Here is an 18,011-nt window from a genome sequence, read left to right on the forward strand (position 1 = left end):
TCACTGCCTCTCTGTTTTTACTGCAGCCTGCAGGACCTATGCTTTGTTTTGCAGCTCCATAAATCAGCATCTCCTGTTCGCCGTGTTGTTTGATCAGCATGGCTGATTCTGAGGGGGAGGGAGGGCCCGGGGGATGAGATACACATGTTTTACTGTCTGAGAATGCACTAAACACAATATAAAAACATCAGTTCACTGAACCGTGGACTTACTGATAAATGCCATAACAACAAAAGACTACACTTAGAACAGAATGTGCTATTTAGAACTTTAAAGAGTTCATAGGAGAACACTTTGAATAACCCTTTTTGGTTGCAGGTAGAACACTTTTGGATCCAGGTAGAAAGAACCCTTTCTACAGAGGGTTCTAGGCGGAACCTAAAAGGGTTCTAACTGGAACCAAAACGGGTTCTCCTATGGGGACAGCCGAATAACCTATTAGGAACCCTTTTTTCTAAGAGCGTACACGTCTAGAGGTGATGTGACTATTCTCACCTGTCCTGGAGTCTCTTGGGGGAGCTCCCGTCCTTTGTCAGATTTCGCATCATGTTGGGTGCGGGGGTGATGGGCAGCAGGGGTGGTGACTCCTCAGAGGCACTGCCAGGAGGTAGTCCGTTGATTGGCGACATTCCCTTGTGGTTGCGGTTGGCGTCGTACTCAAAGGTGCGTTTAGGTTTGGGCAGGGGGTTGACTGGCATGCCCTCCGGGGTCTGTTGACAGGGGGGCTCTGGGCTCTCGGTCTCTGACCGGGTTGAGCTCACACTGAACCTCTGTCTGGAGAGTTTATCAGAGGCCGGCAGGGCGTCTGGTTCTGTGGCCACAGAACATATACTGCTGCGTTTACTGGTGCCCCTACTGTCCAAGTCCTCGACCCCACCTATCATAAAACACTTCTGTCTCGTTTTGTCTGGTGCATAGCAGTTACTAAGATACCGCGGTGGCTGGCTGGGGCTCTCCTTCAGCACCTTCTCAATCTTTTGTATCCGATTGAGTACAGCAGACGTTTCCTTCCGAGCAGACAGGGAGCTCAGGAATAAGGAAGAGGAGTCTGTCTTTCCTGGCCTCTTCTGGAAGCGGCCCAGGCACTCCCTGTCTGAGGCTGCCTCCTCTTCCTCCGTCTCTGGGTAGGAGCACTCTGAGAAAGCCGTACTCATCCTCCGGATACTCTTGAAGTCAAAGGTCTTCTCACTGCAAGGTGAGGGGAGGAGGCTGGGGCAGCCCTCACTGCCGCCCACACGCTCACCTACAGGCCTCTTCTCCAGACACAGGCTCATCCTAGGCAGAGCCACCCTCCTGCACTCCCATTCTGAGATCTTCTTACGGATGGCCACAGAGGATGCTCCTGACACGGGGCGGCTGAGAGAGAGGGTGCGCTTGTGGCCGTGGTTGGATGAAGGTCCCAGGGAGAGGGTGCTCCAGCTCAGGGGACCACCACTCAGTCCACCTCCCCCTGGAATGTCCTCCTGTTTCTGGTTCTCTTTCTGCTCCTCCTGGGCTTCCTGACGCACCTGTGCCCCACCAGAGGGCTTGTAGATGGAGAGCTTGTTGTCCAGGCAGCTAATGCTCTTGGACTTGGTAAGTCGGCTCTGGGACGGTAAGTCACAGGAGAGGGAGGCTCCACTGCAGAGGCTAGCGGTCTTGCTGCTCCAGCCGGCCCGGCCCAAGAGTCTGCCGTCTGTTTTGACGTATCTGACGTGCTGCCTGTTGTCCTCGCTGTCGCTGAGCGGGGCGTGGCACCGCCCCTGTGTGGCAGAGAGAATGGGGGGTGGGGACGCAGACTGGCACCTGGAATGAGAGTAAGGGGGAGGGGGGATCAGAAACATCATGATACCATTCCTTACAACGTTACTTTATTTGCACGTGCAACACTACTGACTGCACATTGAGAGAAACTAGGAGGGGAATACCAGTGGTTACCTCAGGTGTGTTCAGCTTACCAGTGGAAGGTTAATCATAGCAGCTAAAGTTTACAGGGCAACAGAGGGGGGGGGAAACTCTCTTTAGAGAAGAAAGAAAAGAAAGGAAAACCCTTCAACGCCAGAATGTATTTCTAAGATAATAGGCAACATGAAAACTTTGACCACTCATGTAAAATAACCAATGGAAAATACCCAGTAATGTGATATAACTTTGGCAGTACAGGATCCCTGTTCGACGCCAGAGCAAATACATATCAAAAGTAAAAATGCATGCGTGGATTTTTCCACATAATTAAAATGATTTGGGTAGAATGCATATAGACGCCACACACAAAGCCATGGGAATACAGCACGCTGAGAGACAGATGAGTTGCTCTTAGGTCTTACCTTCATCAGCAGCTTACCACACTAGTCCTGGGAGAGTTGTCTGTGTTTCCTGATGCTAACAGCTAACAGCCTCACAGAGTGGACACCGGCCCGGCCCCTGGCTCATTACAGACTGGTCCATTGTTCACCTCACACCGCCGCTCACGCAATGCTACTGCTGCTCAATGCTGAGCAATGTGGATAAAACACCCTGCTGCTGACCTCATTTGGGCTTTTCACAGAGAGAAACACACTCTTTCTCACCCATCTCTGACTCTTCCGTTTCTACCCCACTCAGAAGACTTTGGGAACTTTCTGGACTTGGCTCCTGACTGAGGCTTGCGAAACCCAAGGCGGTGGTGGGAATCTGATGTCACAGCTAGCAACGGTTAGAATAACAAGTGTGAGCTGAGCTGGGCTGGGCTGGGAGGAGGAAGTGAGGGCTGTGTTCCGAGGTGCAGGTTGGGACAGATCTCTTCACACCTCTGGGCTTGGTCTTCCACACAAGGGTGGGGACTACTGGGGAGAGAGCTGTACAGCACCTGATCACCTGATCACCGACTGTCTGACTCTGACTCACTGTGTCAGTGACCTAACTCCTCCTGACAAACTGCTATGTTCAAATGGCCTGCCTCCTTCTCAAACAATTCAAATTGTTCATTCTAAATTCTAAACAAGCATTACAGGTTCAAATCCAGTAGAACACACCTATACAGCAGGAAAGGTTTTGTCATTATAGTAACAGCCCAACGAAGTGAAGAAAGCAGCAAGATAGGAAAAATTAGGTATTAACTAAAGAACGCCCTTTAAAGCTTGATTAAGCCATAACGTAAATATAAGAAATTAAATGGAGCCAGTTCAATAGCATTACTGAACTGTACACCTATGAAGGTCAAAAGATTTCAATTTCCCATACTCAACATACACTCTTAGAAAACAGGGTTTTTCAGCTGTCCCATAGGAGAACCCTTTTCGGTGCCAGGTAGAACCTTTTTGGTTCTAGGTAAAAACCTTTTTGGGTTCCATGTAGTACTGTCTGTGGAAAGGGTTCTAAGAGTGTAGGGTAGGCCTATTGTAGAACAAATAACAATATGAGGGACAATAAGTCTTTCAATTACAGTGCCTTCAGAAAGTATTCATACCCCTTGACTTATTCCACATTTTGTTGTGTTACAGCCTGAATTCCAAATGGATTACATAGATGTTTTTTCCTATCCACAATACCCCATAATGACAAAGTGAAAACATGTTTTTAGACATTTATGCATGTATTGAAAATGAAATGCAGAAATATCTCATTTACATAAGTATTCACACCCCTGAGTCAATACTTTGTAGAAGCACCTTTAGCAGCGATTACAGCTGTGAGTCTTTCTGGGTAAGTCTCTAAGAGATTTCCACACTTGGATTATGCAACATTTGCACATTATTATTTACAAAATTCTTCAAGCTCTGTCAAACTGGTTGTTGATCATTGCTAGACAACCATTTTCAGGTGTTGCCATAGATTTTCAAGAAAATTTAAGTCAAAACTGTAACTTGGCCACTCAGGAACATTCGTGGTTTTCTTGGTAAGCAACTCCAGCGTAGATTTGGCCTTGTGTTTTAGGTTGTTGTCCTGCTGAAAGATGAATTCATCTCCCAGTGTCTGACTGAAAGCAGACTAAACCAGGTTTTCCTCTAGGATTTTACTTGTACTTAAGCTCCACTTAAGCTCCACTTAGCTCCACATTTTCTATCCTGAAAAACTTCGCATTCCGGAACGATTACAAGCATATCCATAACATGATGCAGACACCACTATGCTTGAAAATATGGAGAGTGGTACTCAGCAATCTGTTGTGTTGGATTTGACCCAAACATAATAAGTATTCAGGGCAAAAAAAGGCAATTGCTTTGCCACATTTTTTGCAGTATTATTTTAGTGCCTTGCTGCAAACAGGATGCGTGTTTTGGAATATTTTTTATTCTGCACAGGCTTCCTTCTTTTCACTCTGTCAATTAGGTTTGTTTTGTGGAGTAACTACAATGTTGTTGATCCATCCTCAGTTTTCTCCTATCACAGCCATTGAAATCTGTAACTGTTTTAAAGTTGGTGAAATCCCTGGGCGGTTTCCTTCCTCTCCGGTAATAGAGTTTAGGATGGACGCCTGTATCTCTGTAGTGACTGGGTGTATTGATACACCATCCAATGTCTAATTAATAACTTTACCATGCGCAAAAGGATATTCAATGTCTGATTTTTTTATTTGTCCCCAGGTACCAATAGGTGCCCTTATTTTGCGAAGCATTGGAAAACCTCCCTGGTCTTTGTGGTTGAATGTGTTTGAAATTCCCTGCTCGACTGAGGGACCTTACAAATAATTGTATGTGTGGGGTACAGAGGTGAGGTAGTCATTAAAAAATCATGTTAAACACTATTATCGCACACAGAGTGAGTCCATATTAAGTGCATTTTTACTCCTGGACGTATTACTTGCCGTAAGCTTGCCATAACAAAGGGGTCGAATACTTATTGACTCAAGACATTTCAGATTTTAATTTTTCATTAATTTGTAAACATTTCTGCAAAGATCAATCCACTTTGACATCATGGGGTATTGTGTGTAGGCCAGTGACAAAAACAACCTAAATTTAATACATTTTAAATTCAGGGTGTAACACACCAAAATGTGGAAAAAGTCAAAGGGTGTAAATACTTTCTGAAGGCAGTGTATGATACTCCACTAAAATGGCTCCTGGTAAGTGAGTTAACCAGTGGACAGATTAACACATACCATCAATCAGCATGTAGGAACAATGCCATAGACAGTACAGTATGTATGAGAACCAGATCACTACAGATTAGCTCCGAGGGTCTACTGTATCTAACTTCTCCAGTTGAAACTGCTTGGTTTCTCATAATGAGGTAGAGAGGAGTGAAACTGGCCCCACATGCCTGGTTTGGACCTGGGGGTTGGACTCAGGGTTCACTCTCATTAAACCCAGTCCAGAGGCTGGACTCATAGGTTCAGTTTCCTGGACATGGTTTAAGTCTAGTCCAGGACCATAATGAGCAGTGTCCTGGATGAAGCTATTCATACATCATCGTTTTACAGAATAGTGCTAGCTAGATCACGTTCCAGTTGACTGTGGTAAAAGTCTAAAGTTATGTCCAATTATCCAGTGTGTCTAAAACGGAAACATATGCAATATGGTTTCAAGGGAAAGCAAATGGGAAAGCAAATGGATAAAGACCAAACAAGGGTGAAAATAGCAAGAGGACGGATGAGTTTTAGTAACCAACATTCTCAAGGTTGAACCCTATTGATCAGCTCTGTAATTAATTTACATGTAGTTTTGATTTGCCACATTAATTTATAAGAATATATCTAGAAAGCATTTTGCATGGATCAATGTTCAACAATAAGCTCCTGCTGGGGAAACATTATTGCTAATGGCCTTTAAATCAAACTGTACGGTATATATCCACAGTATTGCTCCAAATGCACATTATATACTGAACAAAACATATAAACGCAATGTAAAGTGTTGGTCCCATGTTTCATGATCAGAAATAAAAGATCCCAGAAATGTTCCATATGCACAAAAAGCTTATTTCTCTCACATGTTGTGTACATATGTGTTTACATCCCTGTCAGTGAGCATTTCTACTTTGCCAATTTAATCCATCCACCTGACAGGTGTAGCATATCAAGAATCTGATTAAACAGCATGATCATTACACAGGTGCACCCTGTGCTGGGGGAAATAAAAGGCCACTCTAAAATGTGCAGTTTTGTCACACAACACAATGCCACAGATGTTTTGAGGGAGTGTGCATTTGGCATGCTGACTGTAGGAATGTCCACAAGAGCTGTTGACAGATCATGTAATGTTAATTTCTCTACCATAAGCCACCTCCAACATCATTTTAAAGAATTTGGTAGTAAGTCCAACCAACCTCAACCCTGCATACCACGTGCAACCATGCCAGCCCAGGACATCCACATCCGAATCCACAGAAAAACACAACCCAATTCACAAATACTGATTTATAAACCACTATGAGATGGAATCAAATGTGAGTGACTGTGCATATCAAAAACCACTAAGGTGTTTAAGTGTGGCATATGCTTATGACAGTCCCACTGCAGTGTATGGTGCAAAGATGTCTTGCAACAAAGAGCCCTACCAGACTGTTGTATGGCAGTGCAAATTCAGTGTCCTCCAAGGAAAAGGAAAAATACCTCTTTGCATGCAAATTTTCTCACGGATGGCCCGATTTCGGGCGGCTCGCCATCCTTGGTGGAACTGAATCAATACTCAAGAAATCTGACCTGTTTTACAAACATGATCACACAATATATATAACATGAGTACCTTTCATATAAACATTAATATAGCTCTTAGCTTTAATCTCTTACAGGAATAATAAAATAAAACGTAGTCAAAATGCTTTACACTTTAACTACAGCACCAGGCTCAAGTGAACTAAATAATAATCTAGCCTGGGCAATGCAAAGGATTTTACACAACTACAGCACCAGGCTCACGTGGACTGAACAATAGACTAGCCTGGGCAAATGGAAAGTACTAGTGCTTACACCTATACACCATTTCTTATGAAGTAATCTAAAACATAACTGTGTACCAACATGGATTATGATAATAGCTAATCACATTTTATAAAAGTATGAAAACGAAAATAGTTTGCCATGCAGGATTAGCATGATCACTAATGTTTGCTATTTAAATTGATCGATAGCTGAGCTAGCCTAAATGTTAACGGCTTGTGCGTATGCTAGGTTCAGTATGAACACGCACACAACGCTAGCAATAGCTTAGCTAGTCTAATCGCTAGCGGCTTGTTCTCCTTATTAAACGTAACCAAATCCCAGGGTCAATCTTTCCTCCAACTCCTTCACAGTACATTCAGATAGATAAGTATCTGGTTTTGTCTTTTTAGTTCAGTTTTGTACAATTTCTCACTTCGATTTGAAACATAGTTTTTCTTCCATAGAATGGCAGTAGCTCTTCACGTTCCATTCTAGCTCCTTTTCAACATGTTGGAGCCAACTAGTGTAAAGCGTGTGGTTAGGAGAGGGACTAAGAGAGAATATTGAGTTTTGATTGGCTCAAAATAAACTGCTCGTCATGCAGCTTCTGACAGATGATTTGTAATAGCTGTAAGCTTTTAAACATATCACAATATAATATAATATGATTGGTTGCTGGAATCTCACTAGTAACAATTGTCACGCCCTGATCTGTTTCACTTGTGGTGTCGCCCATCTTCCCCATTATTCCCTGTGTATATATACCTGTGTTCACTCTTTGTCCGTTGCCAGTTCGTCTTGTTTGTCAAGTCAACCAGCGGTTTTCTCAACTCCTGCTTTTCCCAGTCTTGCTTTTTCTCGCACCCTGGTTTTGACTGACCCTTGCTTGTCCTGTCTCTGAGCCCGCCTGCCCGACTACGCTGCCTGCCCTTGACCCTGAGCTTGCCTTCCGTCCTCTGTCTTTGCTACTACTCTGGATTATCGACCCCTGCCTGACCTGACCCTGAGCCTGCCTGCCGTCCTCTGCCTTTGCTACTACTCTGGATTATCGACCCCTGCCTGACCTGACCCTGAGCCTGCCTGCCGTCCTGTGCCTTTGCCATTACTCTGGATTATCGACCCCTGCCTGCCTTGACATGTCATTTGCCTGGCCCTGTTGCTGTAATAAACATTGTTACTTCAACACAGTCTGCATTTGGGTCTTACCTGAAACATGAAAACAAGTCTTCAACATTAGTTGACCTGCGTTACACCTGGCTCCCAAGTGGGCGGGCCTATGCACTCCCAGGCCCCTCCTCCTATATTTGAGTTTAGTCTAAATTCAGTCTGGTTCTTGCCCATAGATGAAATCCATAGATTAGGACGTAAAAAAAATATTTCAATTGACTGATTTCCTTATATGAACTGTAACTCAGTAAAATCATTGAAAATGTTGCATTTATATTTGAGTTTAGTCTAAATTCAGTCTGGTTCTTGTTTGACCTAGCAGCAGCCATAACATTGTGATAGTCAAAAATGCCCCAGTGTAAAATCTCTGTAGATGTATTTCAAATAGCAACAGACCCTGTGTAATATATCGATTCAAACACCCCATATCCAGCCATCAGACCATTATACCCAAATGTAAGTGCAATCAGCCGGTAGAATAACAGCACACATTCAAAAATACCCCCTTAGGCACGCCCTGGCCAAGATTACTCCAAGAGTCATAAAAAGCTGGTTTGACTGCAGTATTAAGCCCCTGTAAGTTCCTTTTCACACAAAAGGAAAACATCAAGTGCAGAATTCTCCAGTACGGATAGCTGCGTTGTGGTTGGGGTCTGTGAGGGTGTTCTGGTGGTCAGGACTGGGCCAGTTAAAACAAGCCTGGCTCTGGCGCTGGGCAGCTTCAACTGTGGCGGCCACACATGTACTGAGCTGGGTGCCAATTAGGGACTGGCTTCTGGGTCCTGGACCCACTGTCCTCCAGCCAGGGCACATCATATCAACCACAGGTCACTTCCTGTTCTGTTGATAGACCGGGCCACAACAGGTTGGCTTCCAGTAACCCAGATAAATAGATAGATTTTCAAAAAGAAAAGAGAGAGAAGCCATTAACATCCGCTCCATTTCATTTTGAGCTTCACCCTCAAGACACACTCCCTCTTCCTCTCAATAATGAGTTTTATTTCATTTCCTTTTACCTTTTTATAGATTTATATCCAGCTTTCCAGTGACTTCATTTATTTTCTCAGCAATAATCTTTTCTATTAAAAGAAGTGCCCATCAAAGCCCTGCTGCACCCCTCCCAGATCTTATGAGAAGTTGTCTTTGCAGAATTCTTTCCTGTCAAGTGATTTACCGGGGGGGGGTGAGCAACTTGTGGGAAGTTGGGGGCAATTATATAATGGTGCTCTCTCTGTGTATAAATGACAGTTTCTTCTCTTAAATCATCTTAACTTTGTGCAATTTTTAATCAGTAAAAATTATCAAAACATAATGAACTGTGTAGAGTGTTGATGGTAACAGAGAAAGTGGGAGTGTTATTGTTTCTGGAGAACTGTCAAATCGAATCAAATCAAATCAAATTGTATTTGTCACATACACATGGTTAGCAGATGTTAATGCGAGTGTAGCGAAATGCTTGTGCTTCTAGTTCCGACAATGCAGTGATAACCAACAAGTAATCTAACTAACAATTCCAAAACTACTGTCTTATACACAGTGTAAGGGGATAAGGAATATGTACATAAGGATATATGAATGAGTGATTCCCCCTTCTGATGACCAGGTGGCGAATCGCATCTCTGCATGTCTGGCAGACATATCAGTGTGGATGACGGATCACCACCTCAAGCTGAACCTCGGCAAGACGGAGCTGCTCTTCCTCCCGGGGAAGGACTGCCCGTTCCATGATCTCGCCATCACGGTTGACAACTCCATTGTGTCCTCCTCCCAGAGCGCTAAGAACCTTGGCGTGATCCTGGACAACACCCTGTCGTTCTCAACTAACATCAAGGCGGTGGCCCGTTCCTGTAGGTTCATGCTCTACAACATCCGCAGAGTACGACCCTGCCTCACACAGGAAGTGGCGCAGGTCCTAATCCAGACACTTGTCATCTCCCGTCTGGATTACTGCAACTCGCTGTTGGCTGGGCTCCTTGCCTGTGCCATTAAACCCCTACAACTCATCCAGAACGCCGCAGCCCGTCTGGTGTTCAACCTTCCCAAGTTCTCTCACGTCACCCCGCTCCTCCGCTCTCTCCACTGGCTTCCAGTTGAAGCTCGCATCCGCTACAAGACCATGGTGCTTGCCTACGGAGCTGTGAGGGGAACGGCACCTCAGTACCTCCAGGCTCTGATCAGGCCCTACACCCAAACAAGGGCACTGCGTTCATCCACCTCTGGCCTGCTCGCCTCCCTACCACTGAGAAAGTACAGTTCCCGCTCAGCCCAGTCAAAACTGTTCGCTGCTCTGGCTCCCCAATGGTGGAACACACTCCCTCACGACGCCAGGGCAGCGGAGTCAATCACCACCTTCCGGAGACACCTGAAACCCCACCTCTTTAAGGAATACCTAGGATAGGATAAAGTAATCCTTCTCACCCCCCTTAAAAGATTTAGATGCACTATTGTAAAGTGGCTGTTCCACTGGATGTCATAAGGTGAATGCACCAATTTGTAAGTCGCTCTGGATAAGAGCGTCTGCTAAATGACTTAAATGTAAATGTGATGGTACAGAGCAGCATACAGTAGATGGTATCGAGTACAGTATATACATATGAGATGAGTATGTAGACAAAGTAAACAAAGTGGCATAGTTAAAGTGGCTAGTGATACATGTATTACATAAGGATGCAGTCGATGATGTAGAGTACAGTATATACGTATGCATATGAGATGAATAATGTAGGGTAAGTAACATTATATAAGGTAGCATTGTTAAAAGTGGCTAGTGATATATTTACATCATTTCCCATCAATTCCCATTATTAAAGTGGCTGGAGTTGGGTCAGTGTCAATGACAGTGTGTTGGCAGCAGCCACTCAATGTTAGTGGTGGCTGTTTAACAGTCTGATGGCCTTGAGATAGAAGCTGTTTTTCAGTCTCTCGGTCCCAGCTTTGATGCACCTGTACTGACCTCGCCTTCTGGATGATAGCGGGGTGAACAGGCAGTGGTTCGGGTGGTTGATGTCCTTGATGATCTTTATGGCCTTCCTGTAACATCGGGTGGTGTAGGTGTCCTGGAGGGCAGATAGTTTGCCCCCGGTGATGCGTTGTGCAGACCTCACTACCCTCTGGAGAGCCTTACGGTTGAGGGCGGAGCAGTTGCCGTACCAGGCGGTGATACAGCCCGCCAGGATGCTCTCGATTGTGCATCTGTAGAAGTTTGTGAGTGCTTTTGGTGACAAGCTGAATTTCTTCAGCCTCCTGAGGTTGAAGAGGCGCTGCTGCGCCTTCTTCACGACGCTGTCAGTGTGAGTGGACCAATGCAGTTTGTCTGTGATGTGTATGCCGAGGAACTTAAAACTTGCTACCCTCTCCACTACTGTTCCATCGATGTGGATGGGGGGGTGTTCCCTCTGCTGTTTCCTGAAGTCCACAATCATCTCCTTAGTTTTGTTGACGTTGAGTGTGAGGTTATTTTCCTGACACCACACTCCGAGGGCCCTCACCTCCTCCCTGTAGGCCGTCTCGTCGTTGTTGGTAATCAAGCATACCACTGTTGTGTCGTCCGCAAACTTGATGATTGAGTTGGAGGCGTGCGTGGCCACGCTGTCGTGGGTGAACAGGGAGTACAGGAGAGGGCTCAGAACGCACCCTTGTGGGGCCCCCGTGTTGAGGATCAGCGGGGAGGAGATGTTGTTGCCTACCCTCACCACCTGGGGGCGGCCCGTCAGGAAGTCCAGTACCCAGTTGCACAGGGCGGGGTCGAGACCCAGGGTCTCGAGCTTGATGACGAGCTTGGAGGGTACTATGGTGTTGAATGCCGAGCTGTAGTCGATGAACAGCATTCTCACATAGGTATTCCTCTTGTCCAGGTGGGTTAGGGCAGTGTGCAGTGTGGTTGAGATTGCATCGTCTGTGGACCTATTTGGGCGGTAAGCAAATTGGAGTGGGTCTAGGGTGTCAGGTAGGGTGGAGGTGATATGGTCCTTGACTAGTCTCTCAAAGCACTTCATGATGACGGAAGTGAGTGCTACGGGCGGTAGTCGTTTAGCTCAGTTACCTTAGCTTTCTTGGGAACAGGAACAATGGTGGCCCTCTTGAAGCATGTGGAAACAGCAGACTGGTATAGGGATTGATTGAATATGTCCGTAAACACACCGGCCAGCTGGTCTGCGCATGCTCTGAGGGCGCGGCTGGGGATGCCGTCTGGGCCTGCAGCCTTGCGAGGGTTAACACGTTTAAATGTCTTACTCACCTCGGCTGCAGTGAAGGAGAGACCGCATGTTTTCGTTGCAGGCCGTGTCAGTGGCACTGTATTGTCCTCAAAGCGGGCAAAAAAGTTATTTAGTCTGCCTGGGAGCAAGACATCCTGGTCCGTGACTGGGCTGGGTTTCTTCTTGTAGTCCGTGATTGACTGTAGACCCTGCCACATGCCTCTTGTGTCTGAGCCATTGAATTGAGATTCCACTTTGTCTCTGTACTGACGCTTAGCTTGTTTAATAGCCTTGCGGAGCGAATAGCTGCATTGTTTATATTCGGACATGTTACCAGACACCTTGCCCTGATTAAAAGCAGTGGTTTGCGCTTTCAGTTTCACGCGAATGCTGCCATCAATCCACGGTTTCTGGTTTGGGAATGTTTTTATCGTTGCTATGGGAACGACATCTTCGACGCACGTTCTAATGAACTCGCACACCGAATCAGCGTATTCGTCAATATTTTCATCTGACGCAATACGAAACATGTCCCAGTCCACGTGATGGAAGCAGTCTTGGAGTGTGGAGTCAGCTTGGTCTGACCAGCGTTGGACAGACCTCAGCGTGGGAGCCTCTTGTTTTAGCTTCTGCCTGTAGGCAGGGATCAGCAAAATGGAGTCGTGTTCAGCTTTTCCGAAAGGGGGGCGGGGCAGGGCCTTATATGCGTCGCGGAAGTTAGAGTAACAATGATCCAAGGTTTTACCACCCCTGGTTGCGCAATCGATATGCTGATAAAATTTAGGGAGTCTTGTTTTCAGATTAGCTTCATCTCGACTGGGGTCGTTAGATGAGCATTGGGGTACAATTATTAGATTCAAACACTTGGTGTAACCTGAGTAGATTATCATAAGGAGACCAGGGCTAACTGCACTCTTAAAATAAAGGGTTCCAAAGGAGTTCTTCGGGTGTCCCCATAGGAGAACAGTTTCTGGTTCCAGGGAGAACACTTTTTGGTTCCAAGTAGAACTCTTTTGGGTTTCATGTAGAACACTCTGTGGAAAGGGTCCTACATGGAAACCAAAAGGGTTCTACCTGGAACCAAAAAGGGTTCTTCAAAGCGTTATCCTATAGCGACAGCAGAATAACCTTTTTAGGTTCTAGATAGCACCTTCTTTTTCTAAGAGTGTATCTAACTCAGGAGAAATGGTGAGGTAACAGAAAAACAACTACTCGGCAAAAAAAATATTTCTCTTAAAAAATATATCTGTCAGTGGTAGTCATGTTTAAACTCCTCACAGGCTATGGTGTTTTCACACTGGGTCAATGTACCAGCCAGGGCTGTAGCTAGCTTCTAACTGGCAGCCTTTCTCAAGGTTATTCACATAAGAGATCCAACTAAAACATGTCAGAGCCATAGCCACTGACTGCTGTGTTATACAAGGACATGTAGCACTAGGTAAACTAACATCCTGACAGACTACACACCAAGTAGCAGATGGTGAAGGCTTGCAGTTTTACCCCTGTGAGTCCGATGTAAGCACTCCATGCCAGTTGATGCCAGTTCCTGTAGATCTTAAATCTTCACTCTAAGCCTAGTTTCAGTGGACACAGTGTGTGTATATATAGTGTTGAAGGGAAAGACTGATCACAAAACAGAACAGTCTATAGCCAGCACTTTCATTACGAGCCCTGTTTGTTTCTCTGTTCCAGGAGGAAGATGTCATCTCTCAACATGGTAACTCAAACAAGCCTCTGCTCAGACCACAAAGAGTTTATTGTTGAATGGGGCCCTATTCCAGAATGTAGAGGATGGCTTACAAAAGCAGATACTACTAGTCCTATCCCTGTAGCTCTAGAGAAAAGGCAGACAGAATACTGCAGAATACAATCAGTACTTCCTTATTAATAATTGAATAACGCTAACAACGGTGGGATGATAAGCCCTGTCACCTACTGTATGCAGTGTGTCACTCAACACAGACACATAGTGGGATCCCACGGTACAGATTTACAAAAATATATTTACTACCTGAGGAAAATGTCCTCTGAGGCAATAAAGGATAAGAGCACCTGCACTGGTTATTACTGACATAGTGCATGTTGAGAGCCATCTCCTTTCCATCCACCCCCTCCCTCAACACGGTCCACCCACCCTCTCCCTCAACACGGTCCATCCACCCCCTCCCTCAACACGGTCCATCCACCCCCTCCCTCAACACTGTCCATCCACCCTCTCCCTCAACACGGTCCATCCACCCCCTCCCTCAACACGGTCCATCCACCCCCTCCCTCAACACTGTCCATCCACCCTCTCCCTCAACACTGTCCATCCACCCTCTCCCTCAACACGGTCCATCCACCCTCTCCCTCAACACGGTCCATCCACCCTCTCCCTCAACACGGTCCATCCACCCTCTCCCTCAACACTGTCCATCCACCCCTCCCTCAACACGGTCCATCCACCCTCTCCCTCAACACTGTCCATCCACCCTCTCCCTCAACACTGTCCATCCACCCTCTCCCTCAACACGGTCCATCCACCCCCTCCCTCAACACTGTCCATCCACCCTCTCCCTCAACACGGTCCATCCACCCTCTCCCTCAACACGGTCCACCCACCCTCTCCCTCAACACGGTCCATCCACCCCCTCCCTCAACACTGTCCATCCACCCTCTCCCTCAACACGGTCCATCCACCCCCTCCCTCAACACGGTCCATCCACCCTCTCCCTCAACACTGTCCATCCACCCTCTCCTTCAACACGGTCCATCCACCCTCTCCCTCAACACGGTCCATCCACCCTCTCCCTCAACACTGTCCATCCACCCTCTCCCTCAACACGGTCCATCCACCCTCTCCATCAACATGGTCCATCCACCCTCTCCCTCAACACTTTCCATCCACCCCCTCCATCAACACGGTCCATCCACCCTCTCCCTCAACACTGTCCATCCACCCTCTCCCTCAACACGGTCCATCCACCCCCTCCCTCAACACGGTCCATCCACCCTCTCCCTCAACACTGTCCATCCACCCTCTCCCTCAACACGGTCCATCCACCCTCTCCCTCAACACGGTCCATCCACCCTCTCCCTCAACACGGTCCATCCACCCTCTCCGTCAACACTGTCCATCCACCCCCTCCTTCAACACTGTCCATCCACCCTCTCCCTCAACACGGTCCATCCACCCTCTCCATCAACATGGTCCATCCACCCTCTCCCTCAACACTTTCCATCCACCCCCTCCATCAACACGGTCCATCCACCCTCTCCCTCAACACTGTCCATCCACCCTCTCCCTCAACACTGTCCATCCACCCCCTCCCTCAACACGGTCCATCCACCCTCTCCCTCAACACGGTCCATCCACCCTCTCCCTCAACACGGTCCATCCACCCTCTCCCTCAACACGGTCCATCCACCCCCTCCCTCAACACGGTCCATCCACCCTCTCCCTCAACACGGTCCATCCACCCCCTCCCTCAACACGGTCCATCCACCCTCTCCCTCAACACGGTCCATCCACCCTCTCCCTCAACACTGTCCATCCACCCTCTCCCTCAACACGGTCCATCCACCCCCTCCCTCAACACGGTCCATCCACCCTCTCCCTCAACACTGTCCATCCACCCTCACCCTCAACACGGTCCATCCACCCTCTCCCTCAACACTGTCCATCCACCCCCTCCCTCAACACGGTCCATCCACCCTCTCCCTCAACACTGTCCATCCACCCCCTCCCTCAACACGGTCCATCCACCCTCTCCCTCAACACGGTCCATCCACCCTCTCCCTCAACACGGTCCATCCACCCCCTCCCTCAACACGGTCCATCCACCCTCTCCCTCGCCCTCCCCCTGGCCTAGAGGCTGGTGGGGATGTCACTGACCTGTCAGGGATGTCCCGGGGCACATTAGCCCCTCTTGCTCGGGGTGCAGCCTTGGAACTTTTGTTGGCAGTCATCGTCACCCTCGGACCGCCCACACGCCTGATAGACAGACAGGATACAACACATGAAACTCCCCAGCCGTAACATGGACAATACATCAGCATCCAACAGATTGAAGTCTTTGTGATTGTTTGGGTGAGGGTATACTTGTAGCCGTGTACATACTTATAAATCACAACAATTCATTACTTACTGTTAATATATTGCAGTAATAAGAAAATTAGTTATGTGAAATATAGCGTTACCCAAAACACTCACGCTTGAATTTGAGACCTTGAGAGTGTAAGTGGGTCAATGTCCTCTGTGCATATTTGGCCAAAACCATGACATATATGGAGCTTAATCTCAGCCATGGGAGTGCCATATCAGATATCAGATGGATGACTTCACTGGATTCCTAACCGTGTGAGTAAACACCAGAGCATAAAGTACAACAACCAAGGAGAGAAAGGACTGTGCTGTGTGAGGGACTCATCTGTGCTCTAGGCTCTGCTCTGTTAATCCAGCACCTCTCGCTCTTTTCATACAAATGAATGGAAATACAGTAATCATGAGGTCACAGCTCCAAACGAGAATGGTCCCTGAAGTCTCACAACAGAAGACAAATGTCTTTGGTTGCCACAGAAACGGCAGAAATATTTCTGAATCATTCAGGCTAGTTGGACAGAAGATATTGGCTTGTTTAAAAGAAACCTTCAATCTCAATCCATTGTTTTCCCATCAATTTAGAGAGCACAACACTTTAAAAGGTAGAATTAAAGAAATTACAGAGCACGGTCTCTAGATTGTAATTACGGTGCACCCTTAAAATCGCTGTTTGAGATTGAAGTGGGCAAGAATAGCCAGTAATTGCAAACAAAGCACAGAGCCAACTAAAGAGAGGACACACTCAATCCCCTTCTGATTGGAATGTGTGCTTGTATCAGTCTTTGCTTGACTAGAGCAGCCAAGACTAACAGACTTGCTCTCTTCCCATGAACGTGTTCACCAAGAGGGCAAAAAAAAAAGCCTGGCTGTGTTTTACTGCAGATTTGACTTTAAGTGGCTTGTAGTTTGTGTGCTGCTGAAGACTCTGAGGGCACAAGCTAAACAGGGAGAGAGACATGTTTCTCTGATCTGACTGACATGATGACCACATCGCCCGCGTTACGTGCGCAAGCGTTGCAAAATACATTTACATATGCATGTTATTCGATCATTTCGTTCAAACTGCTCACGTGCTTCAACGAGCGTCTGCGTAGCCAGTCGCTAAAATAGAACTCCCATCTCCTCATTGTTGTTTTTAGAAGCATATACCCACGTCGGTGATTGAAAGATGAACTGAGGTCCACACTCCATTCCAGTTGGTGGTGTTAATGCACCTTAAAGGTGGTTGCCCACCAACATATAAAGTCCACAGAAAAAGAAGAAGAGAGGAGAGATTACTAGAAACTAACCATGTTTCCCATTTCATCTGTAGATTAACTGTTGGAGTAGACTCAAAATGGGTCAAAATTCTACAAAGATCCAGAAAAAAAGTACCTTGTGCATTTCAGGTAAAATAAAACCCAATGTTTGTATCCGAGGACAAATTAGCTAGCAACATCAAGCTAGCGAGCTAAATGTCCATGAATGTTTCATGTGTTTCGACCTGTCCCCAAATTAATATAGCTGGTTCAGAGTTCATGTTGATATTTCAACCTGATATTCGGATGGCGGACGGACAGACGCACGCGCATGCTTGGTCTAGTCGGCATGTGAGCCAAACGGGCCATCACATTTACACAACTCTCATCAACATTATATTCAATCAAAGGGTAATGACTTCCAGTCTTGCATATTTCTCTGCCTGATAATGTAGTTCATATCATTTCCATTATCATTTCACCAAAACATATTTTATTATATATTC

General features: G+C 46.5%; 1 protein-coding gene across 4 annotated transcripts in view; it reads right to left on the reverse strand.

Annotated features, from left to right (window-relative positions):
- Positions 1-18,011, reverse strand: part of dennd2b (DENN domain containing 2B) — a 103,629-nt gene that overhangs the window by 40,813 nt on the left and 44,805 nt on the right. For all 4 annotated transcript variants that reach the window (XM_052462605.1, XM_052462604.1, XM_052462603.1 and 1 more), the window contains 2 exons: positions 16,061-16,159; positions 496-1,785 (listed from right to left, as the gene is read on the reverse strand). In XM_052462605.1, the coding sequence (XP_052318565.1) occupies positions 496-1,785; positions 16,061-16,134 (1,364 nt within the window). In that variant the 5' untranslated portion in view covers positions 16,135-16,159. The remainder of the gene's footprint in view (positions 1-495; positions 1,786-16,060; positions 16,160-18,011) is intronic.

This window comes from Oncorhynchus keta, chromosome 14, assembly GCF_023373465.1.
Source record: "Oncorhynchus keta strain PuntledgeMale-10-30-2019 chromosome 14, Oket_V2, whole genome shotgun sequence".
Classification (NCBI taxonomy): domain Eukaryota; kingdom Metazoa; phylum Chordata; class Actinopteri; order Salmoniformes; family Salmonidae; genus Oncorhynchus; species Oncorhynchus keta.